The sequence below is a fragment of the Mirounga angustirostris genome, unplaced genomic scaffold, assembly GCF_029215605.1.
Source record: "Mirounga angustirostris isolate CCGP_5_RB_7025 unplaced genomic scaffold, mMirAng1.0.hap1 SCAF_3, whole genome shotgun sequence".
NCBI lineage: Eukaryota > Metazoa > Chordata > Mammalia > Carnivora > Phocidae > Mirounga > Mirounga angustirostris.
In genome coordinates this window covers 126,664,315-126,684,407 of record NW_026991711.1, presented here as the reverse complement: position 1 = coordinate 126,684,407, position 20,093 = coordinate 126,664,315, and the positions used below count along the sequence as shown (strand labels likewise).

Genomic DNA, 20,093 nt, shown 5'->3' with positions numbered 1-20,093 from the left:
TTTAAAAACAACTTCAGTATAATTAATCTGCTCTCAGATGATCAAATATTAACTCTAATTTTTTGAGGCGCTAACTCCTTATATAAAGCAGGCATATCACAGTGAATTAATTGCCTTCCACAGTCCCACTGAGTGCAACAAAAAATTGAATATTAGCAGAATTCTCCCGTACAAACAATGTTTACTTCAGCATAAAAGGGAAGGACTAGGGAAACAGACTTGGGTCACTGTACCACATACTAACTGTGTGATCTTGTAAAGTTGGATAACCTGAGGGTTCTTATTTATAAAATGGAGATAATATCTATCTCATATGTTGCAGTCCTAAGAACATAAATCACCTAATGGACTGATCAGAATATTGAGACCCTCAGTAAATAGTTCCCAGTATAAGATTTCTTTTGCAATTTCCATTAAGTAGGTTATGGGTCCCTAGTTTGGAGTTTGTGGTGGCTTTAATGCACTCATATTTATTTTATAACAGTATATCAAGTGGAGACAAAGTAGGGGTTATAAATAACAAAAAGCTCAGAGGAGGTAGTTCAAGACGGTGGTGCAGGAATATATGAATTCACCTCCTCCCATGGACAAAAAAAATATACAGCTACATATGGGAAAAATAGCCCCTAAAAGAACCTGAGAACTAGCTGAACACCTGCTCCACAATAAAAGATAAAAGGACCACATCAAGACTGGTAGGAGAGGCAGAGACATGCTCTCACCAAAAACCCCACCCCCAGAGGGGCAACCCACAATCAGGAGGGAGCTCAAAAAATATGTGTGTATGTGTATACATACACACACACACACACACATTTCATTATAGATATAAAGAAAATTAGATATAGATCACTTCTCACTAAGGGAAAGAAGTTTGTACCCCACACAAGGCACCCCTACCCTCAGGTCCTGCACCAGAGAAAGAAGCTCCAAATGCCCAGCTTTGAAAACCAATGGGGATTATGTTCAGGGGAAACACAGGGCATAGAGAATTAAGATTCTGCTCTTAAAGGGCTTATGTGCAGAACAACACTCCTTGGGACCCAGCATAAAAAGCAGCATTTTAAAAAGAGCCTAGATTATAGGTGAAGGAGATTTACTTGCTAAACTTAAAGCTATCAGAGAGGCAGAAGTCTGTTGGGACTCTCTTCCAGGATGGTATGCTGGCAGATGCCACTGTTATTGGCTCCCTCTACCTTACTGACACCAACACTGGTAGGTGCCATTTTTGTACCCTCACTCTAATGACCTAACAGCAGAAGTAAGCAGCCCTGCCCCCCCCCACATCCCCCAGCTGCTCATCCAGCACCACCAGAGCCAAGGGGCACACCCAGCCTACACAAGGGATACCCCTTGAGCGCAGGCTCAGGTGGCCAGGGGGACTGAATTTCTGAACCACAATGTTCTAAAACAATCCAAGAGACAACTCAAGAGTCAACCAAGAACTGAGGTAAGGTTAAATGACGAGGTTCAACTTCTACACAGAACTGCTCCTTCAAGACAGCTAGAGATAACTGTTTCACATAACTCCAGAAACAAACACAGAAAATCAAGCAAAATGAGGACAAAGAGGAACACATGTTCCATAAAGTAACAAGATAAAACTCTAGAAAAAAACCTTAATGAAACAGAGAGAAGTAATTTACTAAATAAAGAGTTCCAATTAATGGCCATAAAGATATTCACCAAAATTAGGAGAACAATGAGTGAACACACCTAGAACTTCAACAAAGAGATAGAAAATATAAGAAAGTACTAAATAGAACTCACAGAGCTGAAAAACATAATAACTGAACTGAAAAATATACTAGAGGGAATCAGAAGCAGACTAGATGACACTGAAAAACAGATCGGTGACCTAGAAGACAGGATAGTGGGAACCATTGAAACAAAACAGCAAAAAGAAAAAAAGGAAATTTTAAAATATAATGATAGCTTAAGTGACCTGTGAGACAACAGCAAGCATACTAACATTCATATTATAGGCGTCCCAGAAGAGAAGAGAGAAAAAAAGGGACCAAAAAAAAAAAAAAAAAAACTTATTTGAAAAGACAATGGCTGAAAAGTTCCCCAAACTGGGAGAGGAAACAAACATCTAACTCCAGGAACACAAAAAGTCCGAAATAAGACTAATCCAAAAGGATCCACACCAAAATGCATTTTAATTAAAACACCAAAAGCTAAAGATAAAAAGAGAATCCTAAAACAGCAAGAGAAAAACAACTAGTTACATTCAAGGGGAAACCCCACAAGACTATCTGCTGGTTTTTCAGCAGAAACTTTGCAGGCCAGAAGATCCTGGCATGATATATTCAAAATGCAGAAAGGAGAAAACTTCAACCAAGAATGCTCTACCTGTCAAGGTTATAATTCAGAATTGGAAAAAAAAAAAAAAGAGTTTCTCAGACAAGCAAAAGCTAAGGGAGTTTATCATCACCACTAAACTGACCTTAGAAGCATTGTTAAAGGGACTTCTTTAAGCTAAAGCGTAAAGGCCATAACCAGAAATAATATATAAAATAAAATCTCACTAATAAAGATAAATATACATAAAGCTAGTGGATAAACTACTCACAAAGCTAGTATGAAGATTAAAAAACAAAAGTAGTAAAATCAACTATTATCTACAATAGGTTAGGAATACACAGAATGTAAAATATGATCTCAAAATGATAAAACAGGTTGGGAGGAGCATAAATAGAGTACTTTTAGAAGGTGGCCAAACTCAAGTGACTATCAACTTAAAAGACTGCCATATAGGTGTTATTATATATGAATCTCACCATGATCGTAAACCAAAAACCTATACTATACTAGATACACAAAAAATAATGAGAAAGGAATATAAACACTAAAGAAAGCCATCAAATCACAAGGAAAAAAAAAAACAAGAGAAAGGAAAAGAAACAGAATAATTACAAAATAGGGCAGGCTGGAAATGGATAAGAAGGCACACCAATGACTTTAAAAGATATTGGTATTTATTCCAGGAATGAAAGAATGGTTGAACATCTGCAAATCAATCAAAGTGATATATATAAGCAAAATGAAAGATAAAAATCATATGATCATCTCAATAGATGCAGAAAAAGTATTTGACAAAATACAACACCGATTTATGACAAAAACACTCAACAAAGTAGGTATAAGGAAATGTACTTTGACATAATAAAGACCATATATGACAATCCCACAGCCAACATCATACTCAATGGTGAAAAGCTGAAAGCTTTTCCTCCAAGATCAGGAACAGGACAAGGAGGCTCATTCTCATCACTCTTAGTCAACCTAGTGTTGGAAGTTCTAGCCATAGCAATTAGGCAAGAAAAAGAAATAAAAGGCATTCAAATTGGTAAGAAGTAAAACTGTCACTATTTGTGAATGGCATGAAACTATATGTAGAAAACCCTAAAGATGCCACCAAAAACTATTATAACTAATAAATGAATTCAATAAAGTAGCAGGATACAGCAATCTGTTGCATTTCTATAAACTATCAGAAAAAGAAATTTTTAAAAAATCCCATTCACAATTGCATCCAAAAGAATAAAATACTTAGGAATAAATCTAACTGAGGAGGTACAGACTTATACTCTGAAAACTATACAACATTAATGAAAAAAAAAGAAGAAGAAGAAGACACAAATAAATGGGAAGTTATACCATGCTCATGAATTGAAAGAATTAATATTGTTAAAATTTCCATTCTACCCAAAGCAAACTACAGATTCAATGTAATCCCTATCAAAATAAAATGGCCTCACAGAACTAAAACAATTAATTTTAAAATTTGTATGGAACCACAAAAGACCCCAAAAGCCAAAGCAATCTTGAGAAAGAAGAATAAAGCTGAAGGTATCATCATCCCTGATTTCAAATGATACTACAAAGCTATACTATTCAAAACAGCATGATACTGGCACAAAAACAGACACATAGATCAATGTAGCAGAATAGAGCCAAGAAATAAACCCATGCATAGATGGTCAATTAATCTACAACAAATGAGACAAAAACATACAATAGGGAAAAATAATCTCTTCAATAAATTGTGTTGAGAAAACTACATGCATAAGAATGAAACTGGATCACTATCTTACACCATACACAAAAATTAGCTCAAAAGACTTGACTGTAAGACCTAAAACCTTAAAACTTCTAGAAGAAAACTTAGGCAACTTAGGCAGTAATTTCTTTGACATTAGATGTAGCAACATTTCTCCTCAGTCAAGGGCAACAAAAGTAAAAATAAACAAATGGGACTACATCAAACTGAAAAGCTTTTGCACAGCAAAGGAAACTATCAACAAAACAAAAAGACAACCTACTGAATGAGAGAAAATATTTGCAAACCAAGTATCTGACACAGGCCTAATATCCAAAATATATAAGGAACTCCTACAACTCAATAGCAAAAGGCAAAAAATTCAATTAAAAAATGCAAAAAAAGACCTGAATAGACATTTTCCCAAACACATATGGATGGCTAACAGGCAAATGAAAAGATGCTCATCACTAATCATCAGGAAATACAAAACAGAACCACACTAAGATATCACCTCAAATCTGTTAGAATGACTAGTATCAAAAAGACAAGTAATAACAGTGTTGGTAAGGATGTGAAAAAAAGGGAACCCTTGTGCACTGTTGGTAGGAATGCAAATTGGTGCAGCCACTATGGAAAATAGTATTTTTCAAAATATTTTTAAAAAAACTACCATTTGGTTCAGCAAGTCCTCTTCTGGGTATATATCTAAAGAAAATGAAAACACTAACTCAGAAAGGTATATTCGGTCCTATGTTTATTGCAGCATAATTTACAACAGCCAAGATACAGAAGCAACCTAAGTGTCCACTGACAGATGAATGGATAAAGAAGATATGGTATCTATCTATATATCTAGAATAATGGAATATTATTTAGTCATAAAAAAGAATAAACTCTTGTTATTTGTGACAAAATGGATGAATCTGGAGGGTATTATGTTAAGTGAAATAAGTCAGACAGAGAAAGACAAATACTGGAAGATTTCATTTATATGTGTAATCTAAAAAATAAAACAAATGAACACAAAAAAACAAAACAAAACCAGACTCATAGATACAGAGAACAGACTGATAGTTCCCTAGGAGAAGGCAAGTTGCAGGAGGGCAAAATTGGTGAAAGAGATCAAGAGATATAAACTTCCAGTTATAAAATAAATAAGTCATGGAGATGCAATATTTAGCACAAGGAACATAGATAATATTGTATTAACTTTATATACAGAGAGATGGTAACTAGACTTACATGGTGATTATTTCAAAATGTATATAAATGTCAAATTACTATGTTGTACACCTGAAACTAATATGTGTGCTATAATACTTCCATTTAAAAAACCAGAAACCCCAATCAAGCTATAAAACAATGAATTTCGTTGTTATGTTGTTTCTGATAACAGAAAATCAAAGTTAGGCTGGATTTAATTCTATTCCTCCAACTCTGTCAGCTTCCCCCTCCACCTCCTAGGTGTGAGTTTAACCTAAGGCTAATTTTCCTTATGGTCATAAAGTAAATGCCAACAGTAGCAAAGAAATACATATCTTTGTTGATATCCATATATTCTTTGACTTTTTGTGACTTTCTCTTAAAAGGAAGTTCTTTTTCTCCTACGGAGGAAAAATTCTCTTAAATCCAACTGATATAGCCCTGCCCATGCTGAGACAATCCCTGGCTAACAAAACAGCACCCCTATGACTGGACGAGGCTGATCAAGAACTATCCATTGCTCTGGAATCAGTTCTCTAAACCACAGGTAGACAAATTTTTCTGTAATGGGCCAGATAAAAATTTTAGGCTTTGTAAGCCATGCAATCTCTCTAACTACTACTCAACTCTGCTGTTATAGCATGAAAGCAGCCATAAAGAACACGTACACAAATGAGCATGGCTGTGTTTCAATAAAACCTTTTTATGGACACTGAAATTTGAATTTCATGTAATTTTCATGTTGCAAATTATTAATCTTCTCTTTATTATTTTTCAATTGTGTAAAATGCAATAACCATTCTTAGCTCATAGGCCTGACAAAATCAGACGGTGGTTGAGCATAATTTGCTAACTTTTGCTCTGTTACTTTGCTGTTTACAATGGAAAGAGGTAGAATGTATGTTCAGGAATCAGCCATAATATTCACTATAATTACCTCTAAAGTCCCTTTCAATTCTGAAAATATATATAGCATAGAATATTCAAATCTATACCTCACTTCTTTGGAGATGAGTAGTTATAATATCCTTGAATTAATTTGAAATAAAAGAAATGATAAATTGCCAACATATGTGACTTTACACTGAAACCTTGCTAAGAGGGAAACATGTATATAAAAAAGGGGTACATGCACCCCGATGTTTATAGCAGCAATGTCCACAATAGCCAAACTATGGAAAGAGCCAAGATGTCCATCGACAGATGAATGGATAAAGAAGATGTGGTATATATATACAATGGACTATTATGCAGCCATCAACAGGAATGAAATCTTGCCATTTGCAACTGTGTGGATGGAACTGGAGGGCATTATGCTGAGTGAAATAAGTCAATCAAAGAAAGACATGTATCATATGATCTCACTGATATGAGGAATTCTTAATCTCAGGAAACAAACTGAGGGTTGCTGGAGTGGTGGGGGGTGGGAAGGATGGGGTGGCTGAGTGATAGACATTGGGGAGGGTGTGTGCTATGGTGAGCGCTGTGAATTGTGTAAGGCTGTTGAATCACAGACCTGTACCTCTGAAACAAATAATACATTGTATGTTTAAAAAAAAAGAAGAAGATAGTAGGAAGGGAAAAATGAAGGGGGGGAAATCGGAGGGGGAGACGAACCACGAGAGACTATGGACTCTGAGAAACAAATTGAGGTTTCTAGAGGGGAGGGGGGTAGGGGGATGGGTTAGCCTGGTGATGGGTATAAAAGAGGGCACATATTGAATGGAGCACTGGATGTTATATGCAAACAATGAATCATGGAATACTACATCAAAAGCTAATGATGTAATGTATGGTGATTAACATAACATAATAAAATAAAATGTTAAAAAATACATCACATATACTTCATAATGGGAGTTATAAAGTAGGTTATTAAAACACCAGAAAGGTACCACTGTACCACAGCTTCATCTGTAAGCCATAATGTATAGCCCCAGTTCAATATACTAATCAAAATCAAATGAATCATATAAAACCCCATGTACATGGTTATGATTTTTAGTTCTTACCAAAGTACAGTCTTTCCTGGCTTAAGCACTACAAAAACCCATAAGTCACTAGCTTCACAGTCTTTCAGAATTAAGGTCTTCATTTGAAACAGTTACAAAAGAGAAAGTAAATAGAAAAAAAAAATGCTCATCTGCTCATCAGCCACACAGAAATACACAGTAAACTCCTCTGAGGTATAACTGCATCGAATATATCTTAATGAACTAGAAAAGTTAATCATCTTGCTTAAGAATATAACTTATACTGAGGTGAGATTTAAGTACCAAGGGGAGCCTGATTCACTAATCACTTTCATTGTTCTCTATACCACTATAATATATATTAGTATTAACCTTGAAAAGTAGGAAAGGATAATGAACCATAATGGCTTTGGGCCTCAAATCAAGTCCTACAATCTCAGCCAGCTATGATGTCTAAATAACAGAGTCTAGCCTGCCAAAGCAAAATGCCAGGATCTGGGTGATACCAGGAGAAGCAAGAACAAAAAGGATTAATAGGTCACACTCTTCTAGCACTAAGCCAGCTCTAAGAATACTAGTAGCATTTCTGTAAAAAAGCCTCAGAAAACGAAAAATTATTTTTCATTCTTTTTTTTTTTTCTAAGATTTTATTTATTTATTTGACAGAGAGAGACACAGCGAGAGAGGGAACACAAGCAGGGGGAGTGGGAGAGGGAGAAGCAGGCTTCCCACTGAGCAGGGAGCCCGATGCGGGGCTCGATCCCAGGACCCTGGGATTGTGACCTGAGCCGAAGGCAGACGCTTAACGACTGAGCCACCCAGGTGCCCCTTATTTTTCATTCTAACCAGGCAATTATTTTATCATGATCAACCCATCCTGACCACTGAATGAAAACCTCCAGAGATCATGAGATTTTACAGATTCTATAGAAATCTCTGCCTCTTAGAAGATAATCATATAAATTCTTTGTCCTAAAAAGCCATTGCCTTAACTTTAAAGATGCTGGGGGTGGGGGTTGGGAGTGAGAAATAGGAAGGGTCTAAATTCAGCAGTTTTGTTGACAGCACTAACAGGAGTGTATATTGTAAATTGTAACATTGTAAACTACCCTAAGAATACTGTAAAATTGTAAACTACCCTAAGAATACTTACTTTCCAGAACAAGGATGTAATTATATGGACATGTTAAACAATAAGTGAGTATTCCCATACTCCCAAATTTGCAGATTGCACTCAGTGGAGCAAAACTTCGATTTTTTCCCTCATTAGAATATTTTAAACAACAAAACCTGTTTAAATGAGTGGAGAGCTATGATTGATAATCTGTCCATGGTCCTAACTTTGGTTTGGTTTTCATTTCTTACTCCAATTGACAGAATTGGGTTAAAGCATATAACTACAGAGAGAATATTTCCATTACTAATCTTTACAGTGTGAATTTCAAAGAGATTGACAGAGACAATAAAATCACCTGTAATTTATATAAATATAATTAAGAAGCATTTTAAATACAATTAATCTCCATCAGGATAAATCACGGTAAGAAAACATATCTGAAGAATTTCGGATTTGAAAAGGTTAAATAATATTTTGAAGGAAGAAGTTTAAATTTATTCTGAGTTCCCTGAAACATTGGGAAATAGACATTTTTTAAATTAACTTTGTCCAAAAGAAAATCCTACTTTAATTATACCAGACATTCTTGACAGACCTGCCAGATACAAATGGGATTTTCTCCTGGTAAGTCTACAAAAATCTCTTTAAAGAATTATCTAAGACTCTATTAAAAACATATCAGAACAGTGATATAAAAATCCTTGATTATTCTAAAACAATATCTGGGTCATATTTCTCTATTAGAAAATGTCTAGAAAATATTAATGCTGCAGAACTTACGTATTTACAAAGTTTAAGAGTTTAGAGCCCTTAAAGATAAATATTATATCTAGCTTTTAGAAAATTGAAACTAGTGACTAATATGTTAGGAACTGCCTAACATATAGAAAAACATGATCAATAAGAGGTGAAGAAGAGTTCCAGGTCCTATTGTTAATCACTATGGTCACAAGTTATCTTGAAATAGAATAAAACAAAACTTATGACTATAGGTTAATAAAAGAAATTATTCCCATCGTTGCAAGTATCACCTATGATACATCACTTTCGGTTTATCTGTTTATAAAACAGGGGGTATATCCTCCTCCCTATCTCATAAGGTTACCATGATAATAAAATATAATGAATGTGAAAATACAAAGTTAGAAGTCTTAAAAATGTAAGGTACACTTAATACACAGTAATGCAGCTCCATTGTCACAAAGTAAAAATAGCAATAAGTAAACAGCAAGAAAATAATTACAAACTATAGGGAGAAAATGTTTTAATAAGATTTTATTGAGGGCAGAAATAAATACCTTTGTATTAAATAAGTCACATTACAATTACTCAAAGAGAGGAAATTTCTTCTCATTAATGTGTGAAAAGAAATTTAAGGTAATAATGATCAACAAGTATTTTTAATCATATTTTTTTAATGTGGTATTATCTCTAAACTACTGACATCTTCTGAATGGCATTTTACAGACTGCTCTATGCTGAAAAATGGGACATTCAAGTTGAGCTACTTTGGAGACATAAAGATACAGACTAATTAGACGAGCAGAAAGAATAAAAGCTATTTGGGGTATCAAGACTTCCATTGAACTACTTTCCTTTGTAAGGATAGACTCAGAAAATGCAATTTGCTTTCAAGAGCAAGAATTAACACAGCTAACAACTCTCCCATATTCCACAGAACTGAGCTTGGGGAAGGGGGCAGCAGTAGGGAAATGAAACATAAATTTAGACAATAAAACTGAACTAAGGTGATAAGATGAACAGAGTTTCTGTCAAATTCATGGGAGATTTCCTGGTAGAAATAAATTTCTAAAGAAAGCATTAGAAATTACATGCTTTAAGAAATTAAAAACCTGGTAAAACTATGAAGGGTGTTTTCTGAGGTTAATTTTGCCAGGTTGAAGAATCTGACCGTCTCATTAGATATAGCCAATCCAAAAATCATTTGGATTAATCCGTTTTCACTGACATAAATAAACTCCTTATTTTGGGCAAGACATTTAACCTTCTGAATCTGTTTCTTCATTTATGAAGGATAAACAATCATAATAGTAAGCCCCAATTTTGTTCTGAATATCAAAAAGATAGCAGGGAATTACTAAAAAGAGCTTCCTAAATTGCAAAGTACTAATGAAAATGTCATTTGGTTCCTAATTAAAACATAAAAAATGTTTATGGGCTATCCGCAGGACCCCATAATGTAAAGCTAATAAATTAAGTTGGGTAGCTATTATTCCAGCATTCACAAGAAATTTACTAATTCCTAAGTTAACCAATTTCTCAAAGTCTTGATTTACTGTTATCCATCACTGTATCCTGTGTTTTTCTGAAAAATATACTGTATTTAACTTATATAGTCTTTTTGGCTCTAGTTATGTATTTTATTTTATTTTTTCTAGTTATGTATTTTAAAGGGAAAGCTCTTTATAGGTGTAGCATGAAACTCTAGAAAGAAGGAAAAGAAGGCTTATCTAACCCATTTTTTTCTGTTTTGATTTTGTTTTTGCTTAATATTGTAGGCCAAGATATCTTTCCATACTTACTTTCTTTCCACACATATTGCAATGTACGCATGCCTATCAGCTCCAATAACCAAATAAATAATTTTTAAAGTAATTAAACTATCATTAAAATGTGGGCAACATCCACTTCAAGCCATTCTCTTTCTTTAGACAGTGGTTGTAGTGTAATATAAGGAACACACAGCTTACAGTCAGAGGCCTTTAGATGGAACAAGGGCCCTGAAAGTCTCAGAATTTCTATTTTCTTATTGAAAATGGGAATGACACTTATTTCATGAGACTATTCTGAAGATTAAATTATGTCTATTTTTTTTGTATAATATTCTTTCACTTACAGAATCAAAAAATTTCCCATCTCTACAATATAATTTAGACATTAAAGTTTCCTTTAAGTCCTCTACTTTACAAATAATTTCTACATGGAACTGCTTTTATTTCTTTTTTCCAAACTAAAAATTTTTTAAAAACCTCCTGAGTCCTTGCTTTATTTTTATTTTTTAAATCTCCATTAACTATTTTATTTATATTCTTTCAAAATTCTTTTTGTGTTATTTTGTTTTTACTAAAATGTGTTTGTCTTCCAGATCGAAAGATACAGGAGTTCTTTCCTCTATTTCTAGAGTAACAGTAAGATGCTTCCTAAACATAACTGCTTGTGTTATATAGACATAATAGGCTTCTAATACAAATCTTTCATCCCAGGGGCTAGTCATAATATTAAATAACAAATTAATCTCAACTGCATTGCTTGGCATCCTCTGGAATTCATGAGTTTTATTCCGGTTTAAAACAAATGGCCATAGATATTCTGTTCTATTCTACATTAACATTTTCCCTATCTACTGATTTTTTATCTGATTATTTCATGCATTTGAATATTGAAAAAATCTATCTCTAGCTTTATGGGTTCTTTTCCTTCAATTTCCTAATGGTGACAGCTTAATTAAGCATGGTAGTGAAAAACAATATATATTATTTTTTATTATGTTATGTTAGTCACCATACAGTACATCCTTAGTTTTTGATGTAGTGTTCCATGAGAAAACAATATATATTAAGTGGGAGTCAGGATATCTAGGTTCTTGTTCTAGACTTGCCACTGACAAGGTGGACCACATTTCTCTGAGATTCAACTTCTTTTATCTTAAATAAGGGAGTAGGAGAAAGTTATTTTTAAGGTCTCATATGCTGATCATAGAATTAATTTTCCAAAGGTACACATATAGAGAATTATAAGGAAAAGGGAATAACAGAAATCAGCTATGCCCATATGAGTGAAATAGACTAAGGGAAAAAAAAGATATACCTGCAATTTCTTCTAAAGTGTTGGCATGCATGTCCAGCAACACAGTTCCATTCAGAATACAACTTCTCAGCTCAAACAAGCTGTGCAAGGAAAGAGTAGCCACATAGGGTTTGCTCCACCTTTCTCCTCCATCTTCCACATCTTCTTCAAACTTCAACCACCTACACAAATAAACATTATCAGCACATTGAATAGTATATTGTAGATGAATGATCCTTTGTCCCAAGAATAAAAAGTAGAAACAGAAAGATAGTCACATTGCTTCTTGGTTTTGTGGGTTTGGAAGTAAAAACTAGCCCAAATCATTTGGTTTATTTCATTTTAATTCCATTTAACAAGCATTCTTTTCATCATTGGAAGTTGTATAGAAGACAAAGAAAAACTCAAATGTTATTTTTATTAGTTTGTTGAGCTCTGAAAAAATATTTTTTAAATTTTTTATTAACATATATTATTTGTTGCAGGGGTACAGGTCTGTGATTTATCTTAATATAAATGTTTATTCAGTGGTCACAATGAATCTGCTGTAGATTTAATAGAATATACTTCATAGAAGAAAAATGGCAATTGGAAAAGATGCAAAAGAAAATGAAAGAATACTCATATTTCTTCAGTGGGAGGTCTCAAAATGGAATATTTAAGTCTCTTGGTAATTTTTCCATTTGATAGGAAGGCTAGTATAATTTGGGGCCTATTCTATAAGAAAAATACTCATTAGGCCTGTTTGGATGAAATCTAGTGATTGCAGTCATTTCCTAGGGACTACAGAATCCTATGAGAATGGAGCTTAGCCTCCAATCCCTGGGCCTTGCTGCCCAGATGGAGAACAGAAGAGCCTTGATGTCAAGATGCCAAATGGGAGACCACTGTCTTCTTAGAGTGAAATGAATAATAATATCTGAGTTTAACTAAGATAAATGGAAGGAATAAAAAGAAACCAGTGATTCCACTGCTCTGGCACAAGCACTAAATCTCTTATTCTTTTAGAGACTTGTTCTCTAATCCTAATAGATGACCAGTTTAATTCCACCATTTTTAATGAACCCTAAATAAAGCCTAAATTGCTTTTCCTCCCATTCCATCCACCATTTTCCTCATTTCTCCTCTCCTTTGTCATTCTTGCTCTAACTTCCTCTCTCTATGCAATACCACTCAAGTTCTCTATAAAATATTATATTATTGTTGTATGTAATCAAATGATCTAACTCCAGTAGTAACTAGTTAGGGAAGCAGTGGATCAGCCAGAAATAACTAACCAAAAGGATTAATCAGAAATGATTAATGTGCAAAGTTCCAAGAAAGATAAAGAAAGCTGTATCCATCCTCACTGTTCAGGAAACAAAAAGTTGTCAGGAAATGAAAAGGAAACCAATAGGGAAGAATATGTATGCCTGCCAACAGCTGACAAACAGGGAATACCAATACCTATCATGAGTTTATAAGACACTTGAAGGTTGAAAAAACTTACATTTAAGCCCCAAATCACTGACAATATTTCTTCAATGCTGGCAATTTTATAGAATACTTTTGTGTATACTGTTGGGAATTTTTCATATTAGTGATTCTTAATGATATTCAGGCTTTGATAGGGCCATAATACTTCATAAATCATGTGATGGTCATTAATACTGTTCATCAACTAGTTGTCCCTCTCTACCTAGGTTATCACTACCTGGCTCCCTTTTGACCGGGTGAGACCATATGACTATTGACTAGTTCTGGACAAGGAATGTGAGCAGAAATTATGTGTGTCACTTCCAGACTGTGCTTTTGCCCATTTTTCTAATTAATTTGTTTTCATACTGTTGAAATTTGGGAGTTCTTTGTATCTTTTATATATAATATTTTTGTCAAATATATGGTTTGCAAATATTTTATCCTTGTCTATAGCTTGTCCTTATCCTCTTAACAGGATCTTTCACAGCACAAAGGTTTTAATTTTGGTGAAGTCCAATTTATGAATATTTTCTTTTATGGTTTGTGCTTTTGACATCATGTCTAAAAATTCATCATCTAGGTCCTAAGTCCTCCTAGGATTTTTGCCTATATTTTTCTCTCAAATTTGTATACCTTTATGTTTTACATTTAGATTTATGATTTATTTTGAATTAATTTTGTAGACACTATGAGGTATCAATATTTTTACCTATAGATCTCTAATTGTTCCAGTACCATTGACAAAAAGACAATTCTTTTCCCACTAAACAGCTTTTGTTCTTTTTCAAAAATCAGGTAGCTGTACTTGGGTTGGTCTTTCTCAGTTCTCTATTCTATTCCATTGATCTATGTGTCTCTCTGAAAAGAAATTTTAAAAACAAATCTAAAGGGGGCGCCTGGGTGGCTCAGTCGGTTAAGTGACTGCCTTCGACTCAGGTCATGATCCTGGAGTCCCGGGATCGAGTCCCGCGTCGGGCTCCCTGCTCAGCGGGGAGTCTCCTTCTCCCTCTGACCCTCCTCCCTCTTGTGCTCTCTGTCTCTCATTCTCTCTCGCAAATAAATAAATAAAATCTTTAAAAAAAAAAAAACAAAACAAAAAAAAACAAATCTAAAGGTATCGTCCTTCCTTTAGCATAATTTCCTTCAGATTGGAGGCTTAGTCCTTTAGAAAAGAAGAATGGAATATCTGGGAATTCCAGTTTGATAGTTAAGGTAACCAAATATATGGATGCTAGCTTGATTTAGCCATAGATTTTACGAATATTATAGGAAGAAGCATAAGATACTTTCCATAAAAAGAAACTCACAAGTTACAAATATCAAGTCTAAACATTTCAAGATTCAGTGCTTTAGGCCAACTCCAGAATGATGCCAAAAGCGTTAAGAGCTGTTTAAATAATTATTTTTAAAAGACATATATATATATATATATAAAATATATATGTATATATCCTATACATGTATTCTCTCTCTCTCTCTACACACACACACACACACACACAAATACATATGTATATCTCTCTTTTCTGCTTCTTTATTACATTTCATATTTCAAAGATGGAAATTAAGAGGTATGGGAACACACCAAATCCTGTTTAAAGATTTGTAGTCACTGAATAGACAGTCAGTTGCAAAATGCCTGATTGCAGTTAATGACCTAAAGTGCTGCAATTTATTCCAGTTTTCAAATAAACTCAGCTGACATTTGTTTGAATAGCAAACAAGAGTCTCACAGGCATGAATGAGACGTAATGAACAATGATTTTGAAAATCAAAACTGTAGGCCGATTGTATGACATTTTCGTTGGGGGGCGGATTTAAACTCTGAGATGATTTGATTTTCCTACAGTGTGTCTGGATCTGTTTTCATCCATGATTAACACATTGGAATCTCCTTCTACTAAACAGCAGCAACATAAAATAGGTGTTTCATGAATTCTTTGAGAATTAAGAGATGATAATCTCTTCTACAATACTCATATTAAAAATCTACAAAATAAAATACTTCTGCAAATTAGAAATAGATGTTCTCCTTAGAAATTAACTCCTTCTGTTTATTCTATTCCTACTAATTCCTTTTAACTTTTCTAGGAATTTTTATTCTCTGGTTCTACCCAAATAGAAAGTAAAATATCATCCAAAATTACAGCCTTGGGAGAAGTTATGGACTCTTAAGAGAAAACATCCTCTTTTGGGTAGAGTTGAGGCTACAGATGGTGGAGGAGGGACATGGTTTGGGTGGAGGCTAGACAATAACATATGTAATCATAACGTGCCTATTTGAAAGGGAAAGGGGAAGTGAGATATATCCAAACATAGCAATATTAGCTGTTCTTAAAGAGATTTTTTTTTTTGAAGATTTTATTTAGTTATTTGCAAGAGAGATCACGAGAGCGCACGAGCAGGGGGAGGGGCAGAGGGACAAGCAGACTCCCCGCTGAGAGGGGAGCCCGACACAGGGCTCCATCCCTGAGATCATGACCTGAGCTGAAGTCAGGTGCTTAACCCACTGAGCCACCCAGGTGCCCCTAGCTGTTCTTAATCCATGTTATCGTCACATCTCACATCTCATGGAAAAATCTTAATGACGACTTAAACCTTTCCTAATTTTGAATATCACATGCCTTTAGAGAACCAATAAAATTGTTTTGATGCAATAATCCTTTTTGACACCACCATGTATGTATCAGAGGCCAACTGCTACCCCCTGCTTTTGTCTCTTCTGAGCTCATTTGTGGGAAGCACTTTTAAAGGGCAACCACAGTGAGTCAAACATGTTGTCTTCATAATCGCACAGCTGTGGTATCTTTGCATGCTTTTCTATTAATAACATGATATGTTATTTATAAGCAGGACATTGTAGTTGTGTTGATTTCATTAGCCCTTCTCATATGGCTTCTTTTAGGGTTTTTAAAAGTGAACAGCTGGTTTTCACAAACATTTATTAAATAATTATGATTCAAAAATTTAGTTTCAAAATCTAAAACTTTGCTTAAGTTTTGCTTGGCAACAACAGTGGGCATGAATTATTCAAGATGTGATATGTGACAGGTGCAATGTGCTGATAAAATATCCTTTTTATTTCTACTCTTAGGGTAGAAAATTATTAATCTCCACTGGAATATTAATCAAAAGAAAGAAGTGCTTCAAATAGTTATGCTAATGATTTATTGCATTTGGAAAATCAGATGGAGTCCTAAATTAACTAAAATTAATCTTTTTAGATGAACTAGGGCAACCAGAACAAAATTACTTCTGCCACTTTAAAACTCACTACATTTCTAAGTCCTCAGTAAATACGCTCTGTTCTTTGCTGACGTATTGTGTCTCAGCCAAAATTCATCTACCCTCCTCTTCAATGTTACTATTTTGATTGCTCATCAGATGTCTCCTTGAACCTCAAATAGCTGTACCATGCATAGGGTTCCAGAAGCATGGCTAAGAAGAGAGGTCCTATTTAATAACATTAGAGAATACTAATAATTAACTGGATCAACTCTTCTGTTCTTTATAAATGAACAGCAATACATTTCAGTGGTTTGGGATAAACTTTTGTTTATCCCAAATGTTGTTCAGGTTAATCCATGAGAGCATGATAAAGTCCTATCTGCTCAACTATGATAAAGAGAAAGCTCTGCCATAACAGAGCTTCATGAGAGTGAGCAAGTCACAAGGAAGTTACTGCTTAAAAGGAACAGATCACTATTTGATCTGGAGGATGAAAAATCACCAGCCATTTTAAGAATAAAGGAGTTACTCCTGACAAAATACACATTCCAATCTTACTTCTCAGCTCTACCATGCAGGATGACAGTGAAAAAAGGAATATAAAAGAAATGCTTCCAAAAAGTACCTCTCAGCGATAAAGAGTCTCAAACTAACCAGAGCTTCATAGTCATCATACCCAGCAGATATCCCTTCTTCCTGACATCCAGGAATACCTAGTATTTTTTCTAACCAGTTGAAGACAGATGTTTCTAGCCTTAATCAGGAAAGTTTGCACTTTAAATTCCTTATCAACAACTCTTCAATCATGAGAGAGCAAAAGTTATAATGCTAATTGGGGGAGAAGATGATCATATATTGTTTTTCTGTCATCAAAAAAAAAAAAAGATGTGGGCGCCTGGGTGGCTCAGTTGGTTAAGCGACTGCCTTTGGCTCAGGTCATGATCCTGGAGTCCCGGGATCGAGTCCCACGTAGGGCTCCCTGCTCGGCAGGGAGTCTGCTTCTCCCTCTGACCCTCCCCTCCTCATGCTCTCTCTCTCTCTCATTCTCTCTCTCTCTCTCAAATAAATAAATAAAATCTTTAAAAAAAAAAAAAAAGATGAACATTCATATTATATACATGAAAAAGTCCAAAGCACTTAGTTTTTGATGCGGTTGGAAGAAAAAAGCAGGATAGATGGTTCTTAATCTTAAAATCTACCAAGTCATATAAAAACTATTGCAAGTTTGGTTCTATATTTAAAATATTATAATAGGAAGCTTCAGAAAGAAAATGATTAACTTACATGATTTTTTCACTAAAAAGGGGAATGCAGACAGAATAACATAACATTAACTTAAAGTATTAAAAAAGGCAAATAAAGAAAATGATTTGACATAAAATAGGTAAAGGAAATGAACACTTAGTTCACAGGAAAAGAAATTAAAGCATATTTTTGGAAATATGTTCAATCTCACCAATAATTTTTAAAATGTAAATTACAATGAGATTTATTTTTCATCTATAAAATTAGCAAAAAAATGTAAAAAGTTTGATGATTTAGTCTCACAAGGGTTTGAGGAAAATAAGCACTCTCATACACTTTTCATAGAATATGAATTACTAAAACATTTTATAAAGGCAGTTTTTCAATATCTATCAAAATTTGAAAGCCTGGGCGCCTGGGTGGCTCAGATGGTTAAGCATCTGCCTTCGGCTCAGGCCATGATCTCAGGGTCCTGGGATCGAGTCCCGCATTGGGCTCCCTGCTCCTTGGGAGCCTGCTTCTCCCTCTGCCTCTCTCTCTCTCTCTCTGTCTCTCATGAATAAATAAATAAAAAATCTTTAAAAAAAAAATTTGAAAGCCTGCTCTCATTGGTACATAAGTTCCACTGGTAGAAGTGGAACTTCTACCTAAATATCTACAAAATAACCCAAAACATACATGTGAATGATCACTGCAGCAATGTTTGTAGCAAAAGCATAAAACAACCTAAATCCCTATCAAGAGTGGCTAAAGTTCATTCATATTATTAAATGTAATGCAATCATTAAAAAGATTGAGTAATCTGTATTGATAATACAGAAAAGGGTCCAAGTATATTATTAAGTGAAAAAGTGAGGCATGAACATTGTATATAATCCCTATTGTATTTTCATGCAGATCTAGGTATTAAAATTTTTACAAGAGACACAAGAACAGTGATTGCCTTTGAAGAGAGGTAACATGAAAAAGAGTAGAGGATATTTTTGCTTTATTTTCTTTCTATATTTTTGGAATTTTAAATTCTAGCAGTTCATTTTATTTTTTTAAATGTTAAGAGAGATGAACAGATAATAGCCATTTTAATTTTCTTCTATTTACTTCTAGTATTTTTTTAAGTAAAAGGGACCTGTAAAGACCATTCAAAATACATCAAAGAAGAATTAACTATTATTTATAGTATCATGACTGAACATTTAATTTCACACTAACTCTGGATAGAGTTAAGGCAATGATTAAATACAACCACAAGTTTAATATGATCCAGTGGTGTAGTGTGGCTTTCAAAGGGCTGTTCAGTCCCTGGGCCACAAACAAATATAGCCAACAGAAAGAATTTCTAACAAGGAGAGCTGTGTGACCATTGAAGGGATAACCTAACAAAACAGTCAATGGAAGTGTTCAAGCATATCCTGCCTCCTCTTCCTAGAGTACCGCCCGTTCTGCTTTTCTTCCTAGCTAGTTCCAACTCGTCCTTCAAGAGCCAGCTCAGGAATCACCTCCTCCAGGAAAGCTGTCTTGATCCCTTCTCCTTCACCCTTGTGGTTTAGGTCCTTTCTACTCAAAATGTGATCCTCAAACCAAAAACATTGGTGTGACATCAGCCGGAAGCTTATTAGGAATGCAGGATCTGAGATACCACGTCTGAGGCATACTGAGTCTACATTTCAGCAAGACCCCAGGTGATTTGTATTCACATTAAAATTTGGGAAGCAGTGGTTAAAGGACAACCCTCAGTGTGCCCACAGTTCCTTGTGCACACCTGCATCACAGCATTCATTATACAGTATTTACAACTTTGTTTACTTGTCTAAATCCCTCATTAAACTGTGAGATTATTAAAGGCAAGATCTAAGATTTTTGTTGTTTTCTATCCGTTATACCTGGCACATAATAGATATTCATAAATGTTTGTTAAATAAATGAGCAAAAAGGCAAGAATGAATAAATGAAAAGTAAATGCAAAATTTAGCTTACTATTCTTTCATAGCAATTCATCAATTATATGGCAATATAG

At 34.5% G+C, this 20,093-nt stretch overlaps 1 protein-coding gene across 3 annotated transcripts in view; it reads right to left on the bottom strand.

Annotated features, from left to right (window-relative positions):
* SLC4A10 (solute carrier family 4 member 10) overlaps nucleotides 1-20,093 on the bottom strand; it is a 306,787-nt gene that overhangs the window by 123,823 nt on the left and 162,871 nt on the right. For all 3 annotated transcript variants that reach the window (XM_045868750.2, XM_045868751.2, XM_045868752.2), the window contains one exon: nucleotides 12,170-12,330. In XM_045868750.2, the coding sequence (XP_045724706.1) occupies nucleotides 12,170-12,330 (161 nt within the window). The remainder of the gene's footprint in view (nucleotides 1-12,169; nucleotides 12,331-20,093) is intronic.